This window comes from Pantherophis guttatus, chromosome 2 (assembly GCF_059756535.1).
Source record: "Pantherophis guttatus breed Tessera chromosome 2, ASM5975653v1, whole genome shotgun sequence".
In the NCBI taxonomy this organism is placed as follows: Eukaryota; Metazoa; Chordata; class Lepidosauria; order Squamata; family Colubridae; genus Pantherophis; species Pantherophis guttatus.
Window position 1 is genome coordinate 147,672,319 of NC_142064.1, and position 12,202 is coordinate 147,684,520.

Consider the following 12,202-nt stretch of genomic DNA (forward strand, 5'->3'; position numbering starts at 1 on the left):
CATGAATAGTTGATTCAGCCCTCCACAACAGTCTGAGTTTCTCATGTGACCCCTTGGGGGAATGAATTGCTCACCCCGGTCTACAATTTGATCACTCAGAAGAACCGAAGGACAGGATTAAGTTCAAGCCAAATATTTGAACTCTACTTATGATAATATTTAAACAAATACTTAGGTATATCCCCAACATGAATGGATTAAAAAAACAAACAAACCCTATACCAATCTTTAAATGTTCGTCTGCCTCACTTCTAATTTAGACTGCAATTCTTTTACTAGGGCATGAGTATTATTGAATCAACAAGCTTAGGGCTGCATTCCTCAGATCTGCTAGAAATCTTTAGGGACTAAAGCATTATACATATTTAGATGCTGACTATTTCAAAACTCAGTTTTATTCTATGTGCTTTATTTTCTTTATACTTTATACTTTACCCAGTTTGTTATTTAAACAAAAAGACCTTGATTATTTCACAAAATTGTATTTTTATTGGACTAATTAGTAGTCATTTGCCTCATTCTAGTATACGGAGAGAATCAGACATACTGCAAAAAATAGAAAGGTACGTCCTAGTGATAAAGTGTATTTCATACCCACAAAAAATCACATTACATGGAAAAGCTACTTACCTGCTTGCTTTGAATCCTTTTAGTTTCTGTACAAAGAATGACTCAAGAACCTCTGCACACTGATAAAAAGGAGAATCACTAGGATTGTAGTAACGACAATTATCAAATATTTTGGTCATGTCGGCCACAAATTCCGTCACCTTTTTGTAGTAACGCTTCAGTATTCTTTCCTCCATGGTGGAAAGATCTTCAAAACAAACAAAGGTTATTCAAAAACAAAGCTCAAAAACTTGCAGCATAACAGTCCAAACCTGCAGAAATATGTCAGAAAAGAAACTGACGTTTGACTAGAATGCCAGTCACGTATACAGAATATGTATTTAGGGCATTATGTGAAATCATTGAGCAGGCAGCAAGAAATGCTCCTTATCGAAGATTACTAGATCAAAGGCAAGACAGGTTACTGGGCATTAATCCCTAGTTACAAAGATGCACTTTTGAAAATGCTGTTTGAAGAGGGCACGCTTGAAACTTATACAGATGCATCTCCACTGGAGTTCGGTTGGCTTTTATACTCTGAACTCTCTGGTTCGGGGTTTCCTTGTTGTTTAATTACCCCGAGTAATTAGTGCATGTAAACATGCTTAATTTCTCTTGAGCACTCATTATTTCAGTTCAGAACTAACCTTCAATTAGTTGCAGCACAAAGAATACAGTGTAATCAAGGACCCCAGTTGGTAACTACCGGTCACAGTAATAGGCGGGCTTGTATAGGAAGTGTCTGAGTTACTGTTCCTTGACTCTGAAACATTTTGTGCACTTCTCATTAAACGGTGGCAAAATTGAACAATAACTAAAAATGTAAGGCGTTAGTAGCACTAACACACCCTTTATACTCACAAATGTATTTAAACTCCAGATGTTATAGCGCTGCTAAAAATAAGGACAAGCAGATTTGGTAATTTAGTTAGAAAGCCCTCATAATGGTTTACATAGGAATACAGGGCACAGATTAAAATACTGTAACCCAAGAAAGAAAAGGCTGGAAGTGGGCCACGCATTTTGTTTACATTGACTTTATCTGTAGGAGAAGGGGAAATGGACAATAAAAAATCTCCCTGGATTATCACTATGAGATTCCCTCATTGCAAAGATTTATTGTGCACTTGAGCATTTAAATTCTGTCTTTATGCACCGCAACCTTCTCGCTGACTGACCCTGACTGACATTTAATTGTTTCAGCTTTCGCTCTGGATATAACCAAATAACTCAGTTTGCTAAATTCTATTTTTTTAGACTGTTGATACCCATAATTGAAGCTGTTTACGGGAAATAATGGAGAAATACAAAAATTTATTTTGGCTGCAGCTGGGGAGCAATACTCTTCTCACCACAACTTAAAATAGAGGCAAAAACAGGAATTCTCATCTTTGGCTTAACTGAGAATCTAGAAGATGCATTTCTAGGCAGTGGAAGCAAGAATTCTAGATCTTCAACAGCAATCTAGATTCCCAGAAACTGTCAAGCCATCAATTTACAAACTAATTGCTTTATTGTTCATTTAGCCCCTCACCCATCCTAAAAGGAGTATCCTATTCCACTGAATAAGAGAATTGCTTCTAGTACTTTCTATCAGTGAAGAACTATGAACTACCTTATTAAAAGAAACATCTCATGATATATAATTTCAAGTGGTGTCTACAACTTCAAAAAGAAGTATTATTGTCAGATCTGTAAACAGATTCACAATCCAATGGTAAGATAAGCAAAAGTGGGAGGGCTGAGAACAAGCTAAATACAAGGCTTAAAGCCTTTAAGTCAGGAAGAAGGAAAAGAAAAAGAAAAACAGAGAGAGAAAAGAAGAGGAAATAGATTAGAGTAATAGGAACAAAAAAAAAAAAAGGATTTTAAAGAAAAAGATAAGCAATGGGGTTACAGTGAACAGCAGAACAAGCAGGAAAACAGAATATAGCCACACAGTGTACTGTTAAATGAATCTCACTGAAATTAACCAACAGCAAATTTATTCAGAAAACCCAAGCTTAGGTGAAGAAGGGTCCCTTAAATAGCAACAAAACTGAATACACCCTTCCACTGCAAGATCCTTACCCCTGTGAACATTTTCTGGGCATTCTCATTCATCAACATCACAAGAATCAGTTACTTATGGAGAACAGTTATCAAATGTTCCAGTCTTGCGTGTCACTCAAAAATCAAAGAATATTTTTGCAGGCTTGTTCATTACATTTTCTGATTCTTTTGTGCTTATTTTGTAAGTATCATTATTGTATATATCACGCACAATTTTATTTGTTTTTATGTATATTATAATGTGATGTGGCAGCTTGTAACCAGGAAGGACCACAGGAATTAAAAAATGTGCAAATAATATCCTGCCCTAATCATAAGGAAATTATTAGGCTGGCCTGGCCTAACCTCCTTTTTAATTGTTAATTTTAAATTTGTTTTAAAACAATAGGGGTGTTTTAAATTGTTTGGGCCAAATTATTTAATGTGCTTTTACATTGTTTTTAAATTTTGTATTATGTGTGTTTTATCTTTTGGATGTTCACCGCCCTGAGTCCTTCGGGAGTAGGGCGGTATATAAATTCAAAATAAAGTAAAGTAAAAAATTATAGCTTCAATCCAATGCATGTTTATTTCTAAATTCTAGTGAACTTCTAAGCATTCAGCTGAATCTTGTTTTGGATTTAATCCACTGTAGGTTAAACAAACCGTGGCCAACTAACTTATGGAAGAAATAAAGCATATGAAAATCATATACATACAGGATGCTCTGGAATTCACTCACCCATAGGTTCTTTGATAACACCATAATAATCTGGAGCATCATTAGGATCTACTGGTTCTAAGAATGGCCAAGCCATCTTGTGAGCCTATTAGGAAAAAGATACATCATCCATTAATATGAGAAGCTTGCTTTCACATCAACTCTATTGCTGCAATACACTGGGAAAAGCGGGGAGGGAATCGCTTGTAGAAATCTGTCCTACTGCTCCATGCAAACTGAACAGACAGAGCTGTTGATTTCAATTGAGGTTCAATTTACAAAGGTCTTGCTCAGCAGTTTTCATTTCACTGGCTGAACTAAGTCAGCTCCACCTTCCCAAAGATGTATCGTAATGCTTTTTGTAATGCAGTGAATCCCCTTGATTTACTAGACCGTAATTCAACAGACCTCAGATGCAATGGACAAAATTCCATTTGCATTGAATGGACTTTGAATCTAGTGGACACATATTCCTGTGAAACTGAGGGCTTAGAGCAGGGTGGGCAACTATGGCCTTTTATGACCTGTGGACTTCAACTCCCAGAATTCCTGAGCCCGCATGGCTGGCTCAGGAATTCTGGGAATTGAAATCCATAGATCATAAAGGGACCATAATTGCCCATCCCTGGCTTAGAGTCTATTGGTACATTAATTAAACAATATTCTCTAACGTAAGTTTCAGCCTTACCTGTAATGAACGTAGCACTCTCCTTAGCCCTTCATAATCTTTGTCAGTCAAAGGACTAAGAACTGTCATGGCATCTTCAGTTGACTGACACTGTGGACAGACATACTCATCAATGAGATCTGCCTCACTTTGTAAAATACCAACGCAGCGCCCATGATACCAATTCTGACATCGGTCACAGCCAATGTAAAATCTGCAAGATCCCAAAGAAAATGGTTAACACCTTTAATTCCACATTATAACTTTTCCTTGGTTAACAAATCTAAAAAGATGAGGATTCTTGCCTCACGTTCACACTTAAAATTTTGAAACCCAATTGGAAGCACAGCTTTATCAACCATGCTTAGTATCTCAAACAACTGAAACTTCTTAGCGCTGAAAGGAACAAAAGTCATAAACTGTGTTTTACAAACAAGATTATGAGATATTCTCATTTCTTTTGGATCAACGTTTTGTAAAAGGTACCATTTATACATTGGTAGACTATCTGTAGAAAATTGACATTCAGAGTCCTGCAGCATAATATGACTGGGGCACTAATAGCACTTATATACCGATTTTGAAATTATAATCATAACTTCAGCCTAAACTAAAATTAATATGAATTTAAATAAATTACAAATTCCTAGCAGGTAAGGAAGGCATTTTATGGAAACTTGCTCAATAAATCAATAAAAAATAGTCTGCTTTGAAGAATTACAAGTATTACTGACAATACTAGAAACCTCCCTTTCCCCCGAGTGTCACATATTACAATTTACTGTTATTTTAGAGATGTTTAAAATCATGTCACTAGATACAACAGATGTTGAACAATATATCTTTTTTGTTCAAGAAACACATTACCAAACTCAGAGCAGTTTGCTACCTAAATATTAAATAAGAGGTTCTTGTCAGAACTCACTGTGACTCATCATAAGGTGTTCTGCAGATACAGTACAATTCCTCACTGCTGCCCTCTTGTGCCCGTTTACACTCATTACAGATGTACACATCCATTTTCTTAGCCTCCTTTTCTGTGATGCCAACACATTCTCCATGATACCAGTTAGTACAAAGATCACAGCCAATATAGAACCTAAAAGTATTTACAATGAAAATGACAATGTAATTGTCATTTCAAATGGCAAGGCACTTGCTAACCTGACTCTCTTTTTCTGAATTAAATTTCCCTAACCACATTAATCTACTCTTCCCAACCTAACATAGAATGAAAACTTGCCGGGCCCTACTTTAATACAGTTCTTCATATTTTTGCAAAACAACAACAACAACAACAACAACAACAAAAAGTACTGAAATCTGAAAAAATGTGAATGTCTCAACTATGAATGCAGAACGACGTGGCCAAAGAAAAAGATCTATATTTTCAAAACTCTTGCTAAAAAAACATGAAGCACATTGATCATTCTTAAATTTTGAAAACATAGGTCTCAATGTAAAAAAATAATAATAAGCAAAGTACAGATACAACTAGAAGTTACAGATACACTTTAAAAAAAGCAGCATGCATACCAGCCATATGTAAAACACATATTGGTATAACATGACATGAAGGAAAATGGGACATGTAAATGTATGTTTTCTTCAAAACTACCTGAAATTTCTCTCAAATTAAAAAAGAAAATTAGGGCAGGCCATTTATTCAAAAATAACTATTTTTAGAAAACTTTGTGTCAGGTAAAAAAACAAACAAACAAGTAGGCAACCTCATCCTTGTGTACTTACAAACCTCCACTTGACAGTATTCACGTTCAAAATATTATAACAGAATAAGGAAAAAGGCCATTGTTTATAAGAACCTCTGGCTTGAAACAGAGGGGAAATGGTTTTATGTCATGCAAATGAGCTCTAACTCTAAAAGGATCCTTCCCTTTGTTTATTGCCCCTTCCTCACGCCCTTCTTTTCTTCTTTCAGTGATTCAAGTGTGATGCTAGTGCTGCCTACCATATTTGCTGGCTCAGATATATTGTCTACCTCAAACTTCTGGGGAGGGAACAGTATGGAAGAAAGGAACACAAGTTCCATCATACCAGTTTCATTTGTGTATCTCTATGCAGGCAGTCCTCAACTTACAGATGTAATTGAGTCCAGAACCACGTGAATGTGCCCGATTTTACATTTATTCAGTTTTTTGCGGCAATCATAAAACAAACACTACAGTCATTAAGTGATGGGTGTTTTTTTGTCAGAAACCCGAAGTAAATTCAGCAAAAAAAAAAAAAAAAAAAAGCATTATAAATTGTGATCACAGGACCATAGGAAGCCGAAATGGCCGTAATTGCAGACCCATTGCTAAGCGCCCAAAATGTGACATGACTGTGGGACAGCCCCCACTCCCTCACCATCATAACTTTGAATTCGGGTCATAAGTATCTTATTTTTGTCTGTCATAACTTTGGTCGCTAAGTGTCCACTTGTAAAGTTCAGTTGGAATATCCTTAACACCACCCCTACTGCATAATCTCCCTTTGCATACTACATTATGTTATCCTGCTATTTAAGCATCAGGCTGCTACATAGTACTCTGTGGGCCTACCACCCTGATCTCCACTCCTGAGAAAACAGAAAACTTTCCTGCAATATGCCAGCAAACATATTTGCGATGGCTTCTGCTCTAAATTAAGAATGAAATAACTTTTTCTTAGAAACTGCTCCAAAAATTACCCCAACCATCCCTTTTCTTCTGCCTATCTTCCACTGCAGTCCTAATGATTATTTACTAAATCTAAGCAAATAGCTTTGATATAAGTATGCCAAAGAAACATACAGCATATTATGGCTGGGACCTAAACTACCGTGAGTAAATCCAGTTGATAGCACTGTCCCCCTAAACTCCTTCCTGTCTTTCTCCAGGATCTCCTCCTTCTCAGGACCACTGTGTGGGAAAGTCACACTGTGGGGAGTGCAGTTCTGCTTAAACTGCCTACTTTATTTCTATTAATACCTGGGTGCTCCATAATCAAGACCCTTCTCCTAGGCTTAAAAGTCAACGAGATTCACTCTTAGATGTTATCTTTACCCAGGATTTTAAGGGTAGAGACAATGCAGCATAAAAATATGTACAGAAGGCAGTCTGAATCAATGATGAGCATAGTTCAACAGAAGGAAAGCAATGGCCTTATTGAATCTTAACTATTTTTAATCTATAAATTATCTGATCTTCCAATAAGCTCTCACAATAGATTCAGCATGGGGAAAAAAATCTTTCTGAATTGAAAAGCAACTATTATTGATTAGAATAATTTTTATATATGTATTTTATTTAAAAATTACTGTAATCAACATACATGTGCGCGCACACACATTCACACACACTAATACTATTAGGGCTTAACTTCTAGGAAAAAAGTACTGACTCACTCATTCTGCTCAATGCACTTAGATAATTTTGTTTCCTTTAGATACTACAGTATAGAGTTCAAGAAATGACTGTAGTAAATACAGACATTTTGAAAGAGAGGTGTTTTTAGGTTTATTCACATTCTCTCAGAAAATGTTACTTTTATACAATAGACAGACTTGAGACTCAGGCCGAGTAGTGGGTTTCAATTTTGGCCGCTACCAATTCGCTCATGGGTGTGCACGCGTTTGCGACGCTTCTGCGCATAAGCAGAGACGTCCGGGTGGATGGGCGGAGCCTCCCACCCCTGCCGCTACTGGTTCACCGATTCGGGGCGAACCAGTAGCAACCCACCACTGCTCAGGCCTCCTATTAATATTGCACTTAACCATGTAAGTTTAAAAATTTAAAGTTCTAGTACTGATTTGACAAAGAATGCTAGATAAACAACAAGAAATCCAGGACATGTTTATAAAAACTTCTGCTATACCATTATGGTTAAGATGCCAACTTTTTAGTTAAATCAATTCTGTGAGTGGAACAATTAGGTCTCTTGCTGGATTTCTCGAATATTACTTGCCCTTTTAAAATTATCCAGATATCCAGATCAAAAGCTTATTTCTGACCTGTTAAATTATATTAGTTATGGCATCTTGATGTTTTAATTACCATATTTTTCAGACCATAAGACGCACCTAGCTTTTGGGGAGGAAAACAAGAAAAAAAAATATTCCTCTGCCTCTGTGCAATTTGCCTCCTTGCAGCAAACAGCCTGGTTAGCTTCAGCACAGCTTGATTTAGCAAGAGCAGCTGATTGGCGGTTGGATCTGCCTCCCAGAATACCGCCTATCAGCTGTTCCAGGCTGTGGGGATCGCTGCTGCTGCCTATTGCCACCTCCGCAGGCCCCATTTTCGGCCTCCGCGGGCCCTATTTTTGGCCTGTACCAGGCGGTGGGGATAGGTGTGGTGGTGATGATCCCTGCCACCTAGAATGGGCTGAAAATGAGGCTCGCGGAGGCCAAAAATGGGGCACACAGAGGTGGTGATAGGTGGTAGCGGCAATGGGCGGCAACGGTGGTGATGGGTGGTGATGATCCCCGCAGCCTGGAACAGGCGGTATTCCAGAAAGCAGATCCAACCGCCAATCAGCTGCTCATGCTAAATCAGGCTGTGCTGAAGCTTACCAGGCTGTTTGCTGCAAGGCGGCAAATTGTTGGGAGGCAGAGGCCGAAGGGTGGGGGCTGGCGGATGGTGGGGCTTCGGCAGCATTCGCTGTATAAGATGCACAGATATTTCCACCCACTTTTTTTTTGGGGGGGGGAGGGGAGAAGTGTGTCTTAGACACCGAAAAATACGGTACATAAATGTATTTTTCATTTTTATTACTAAATAATATTTTAAAGACCTGACCTTTCCATTTCCCATAAAATAAAATAAAATAAAATAAAATAAAATTCATCACAGGTGGCACATGTAGCTATATCAGTGGGCATGCCATCTCAGCTCTGGCGCGCATGTGTGCGCCAGCCAGCTGATTTTTGGGCCTTCTGGGCCCATCAGAAATAGGGAAACAGGCTGTTTCCTGCCTCCGGAGGGCCTGGGGTGGCATGGGGAAGGCCCGTTTTTCTTTCTTACCTGGCTCCAGATCCTCTCTATGCATCTGTGGAGGGTGAAAACAGCCTTTCCCACTCCCTCGGAGGCCCTCTGGAGGCTTGAAAGGGCCCATTTCCCAACTCCCGGTGGGACAGGAAGTGATGTTTTTTGCTGTCCCCAGCCTCCAGAGACTTCTAGAGAGGCTCTGGAGGCTGGGGACAGCAAAAAAAAAAAAAAATCACTTCCTGTCCCACCGGGAGTTGGAAAATGGGCTCTTTCAGGCCTGTGGAGGGCCTCCGAGGGAGTGGGAAAGGCTGTTTTTGCCCTTCCCAGATGCATAGAGAGGATCTGGAGCCAGGTAAGAAAGAAAAATGGGCCTACCAGGCCATCACATGCCACGAGCGGGGTGGTGGGGGGTTGTGTGCGCAGGGCAGGGCACATAGAATTATGAGTGTGGGCACACACACGTCCGAACCTCCTCCAACCCCCCCTCTCCTGGCACGTGATGGCAAAAAGGTTAGCCATCATTGATCTAGGATATCAGTACTTGGGAGCTCTACAGAAACTGTACTGTAACACATTCATCCTCCAGTTACTCTATAATCTACCTATCTGGCAAATTCAGAATATAAAATATGTATCCTGGCATTTAAAAAGTCCCCTCCCCACCAGACATTACATATATACCCCATAAATATATTTAGAAATGTTCTGGAGCCCGCCCAAGAAAACTAATCTATAATCCATGGCTTCTGAACGAGAAGGGGGTTGAGACAAAGTAAAGAATGTGCAATGTGAGACAAGATCATACAATGGAAACATGCAAGTAAGATATGAATCACAAAAGCCTGCTTTGAAAAAAAAATACAATCGAGAACTAATATTTTTAGTCCTTTCTCAGCGAATTACCCAACAAAACGGTATCTAACATTTCGCTCCATTTCCATCCCTCCAGCCCAGCTACTAACAACTAAAGGCTAAAGCTAAACTAAAAACCCTTTGAGCGCTTAAGATTCCTTACTCACTTGGACTCATCGTAAGGCGTCTTGCAGATGCAGTAAAGCTTCGTATCCTTCTTGGTTTCCTTTGAGGTAGTAGAAATCATTTTCTTTTTCTTGGATTTTGAAGAGGCAGACTCCTTCTCTTCCTCTCGCTTTCTTTTGTGGGATGAAATATAGGATGTGCCTGAAGCAGTGGAGGGAACACTGGAACTGGGAGGTGGTAGAGGTGGTGGAGGCGGCGGGGGTGGAGGCGGCGGTGGAGGTGGTGGGGGAGACAGTGCTGCAGCAGCTGCCGCAGCTGCTGCAGCAGCCTGGGCCTTTTCTTTTTCTCTCTTAATTTTACTTAGATCCTTCTTTAGTTCTTCCTAAAGAAAAACAGAAGCACAAAAGTAACCCACATAGATACTTATCTTACAATGTCAAGGGCTATCAAACGTTTACAGAAAAGCCACAAGAGGGAGCCATAAGTCCGTGATATTGCTGACTCTGCTTAAGAATACTTTTAGTTCTATTAAACTCCGTGAAATATGTCGACAAGAAAGAAGACTCAGACACTCTCAGGAGTATTTATTAAAATTGCAAGAACAGATTCAAAATGTCGGGTCAAAGCTGGAAAACAAAATTGATGCGCTTGTAAGGGAGCGCCAGAAAGAAATTAAAGATCTGAAAGGAGATCTGAAACAGGTAAAAACCAGAGTAGATACTATGGAGCATGGGCTGGAGAAGACTAATACTATGTATAAGGTGGAGCTAGTGGAGATCACTGATTTGGAAGCTCAGATTAAAGAATTTCAATTAAGATTTCATGGAATACCTGAACAACCAGGAGAAGATATCGATCAAAGATGTAAAGGCCTTGGCTCAGTTAAACTAATAAAGGGGAAGGAGAGTTAGATTCGGATATGGATAAGACTTATAGAATAAACTCCAGATTTGCTACCACGAGAAAGTTACTAAGGGATGTTCTAGTTCACTTCACAAGAAAAATAACAAGGGATCAGGTTCTGGATTGCCATATTAAGTATAGGTTGAAAATGGATAATACAGATATTATTGTTTTGAAGGAAATTCCTGTTAGAATTTTGAGAAAATGGAAATCTTATGCTTTTCTTACTGATATCCTGAAGCAGAGAAAAATCTTATTTCACTGGGATAGACTAGAAGGGGTGATACTTACCTACCATGAGCAAAGATTTAGGCTGAATTCCATAGAGAAAGCTAAGGACTTTTTAATCAGATATAAGATAATCCCTGACACATGTGGAAAAACAGATATAGAAAAGAAGTTAGTGACTGACCAAGATCAAAAACAAGTTGTTGTGTAAGATCCTAAAGTTGGCATTGAAAAGGTTTAAATTGGATAAAAAATGCTATGGATTTGGTTTTATTAAAAATGAATTGGAACTTTCAATATGTGGCAATGATGACCATATTATTGCTAATATTTATAAAATGTAATTGAAACTGAACTTAGAAAATGAACATGCAAAACATTATATGATCCAGTGGGCAAGGAATTTTGGATATAATGTGATGCTTGAACAATGGGAAAATATGTGGACGAAGAGTTTAAAATTTACACAAAATTATAATTTAAAAGAGAATTTTTATAAGATGATGTATCGTTGGTATTTAACACCAGATAAGCTAAGATGTATAAAGGTATGTCAAATTAATGTTGGAGGTGTAAAAATAAAGAAGGAACTTTTTACCATCTATGGTGGACATGTGATAAAGCAAAAACATTTTGGAGTGTGATTCACACACTAATTCAGGATTTCAGAAAATCCTGAAAACGGAGATAGAAATGAAACGAGAACTTTTCCTTTTGGGACTAATGGAAAAAGAACTGGAGAAAAAAATTGGAATTTTGTTAATATATATATATATATATATATATTGACAGCAGCAAGACTATTGTATGTGCAAAAATGGAAAGCCGTTTGGAAGAATGGATGCAGAAGTTGATGGAGTTGACTGAAATGGCAAAACTGACTACTCTGATTAAAGAAAAGAACATTAAGTACCTTTGTTTCCACATGGAAACCGCTTCTGAATTTTGTGCTTGATGTGGAAAAGAATGTAACTTTGACTTTGGGTTTTAATACATTAGATTGATGGATCTTTATAGAAATGACTTGTTCATATTATTATGGAAAAACAAAAAGCTATGATTTGATGTTAATGCCCTATTCTACTGCAATAGAGAGAGTTG

At 38.2% G+C, this 12,202-nt stretch overlaps 1 protein-coding gene across 6 annotated transcripts in view; it reads right to left on the minus strand.

Moving 5' to 3' along the window:
* The window catches only part of BPTF (bromodomain PHD finger transcription factor), an 84,749-nt gene that overhangs the window by 3,276 nt on the left and 69,271 nt on the right, over nt 1–12,202 (minus strand). For 4 of the 6 annotated variants that reach the window (XM_034412634.3, XM_034412631.3, XM_034412632.3 and 1 more), the window contains 5 exons: nt 10,012–10,352; nt 4,954–5,127; nt 4,050–4,242; nt 3,383–3,467; nt 631–817 (listed from right to left, as the gene is read on the minus strand). In XM_034412634.3, coding sequence (XP_034268525.2) covers nt 631–817; nt 3,383–3,467; nt 4,050–4,242; nt 4,954–5,127; nt 10,012–10,352 — 980 coding nt within the window. The remainder of the gene's footprint in view (nt 1–630; nt 818–3,382; nt 3,468–4,049; nt 4,243–4,953; nt 5,128–10,011; nt 10,353–12,202) is intronic. The other 2 variants (XM_034412635.3, XM_034412633.3) reach the window with 1 other exon arrangement.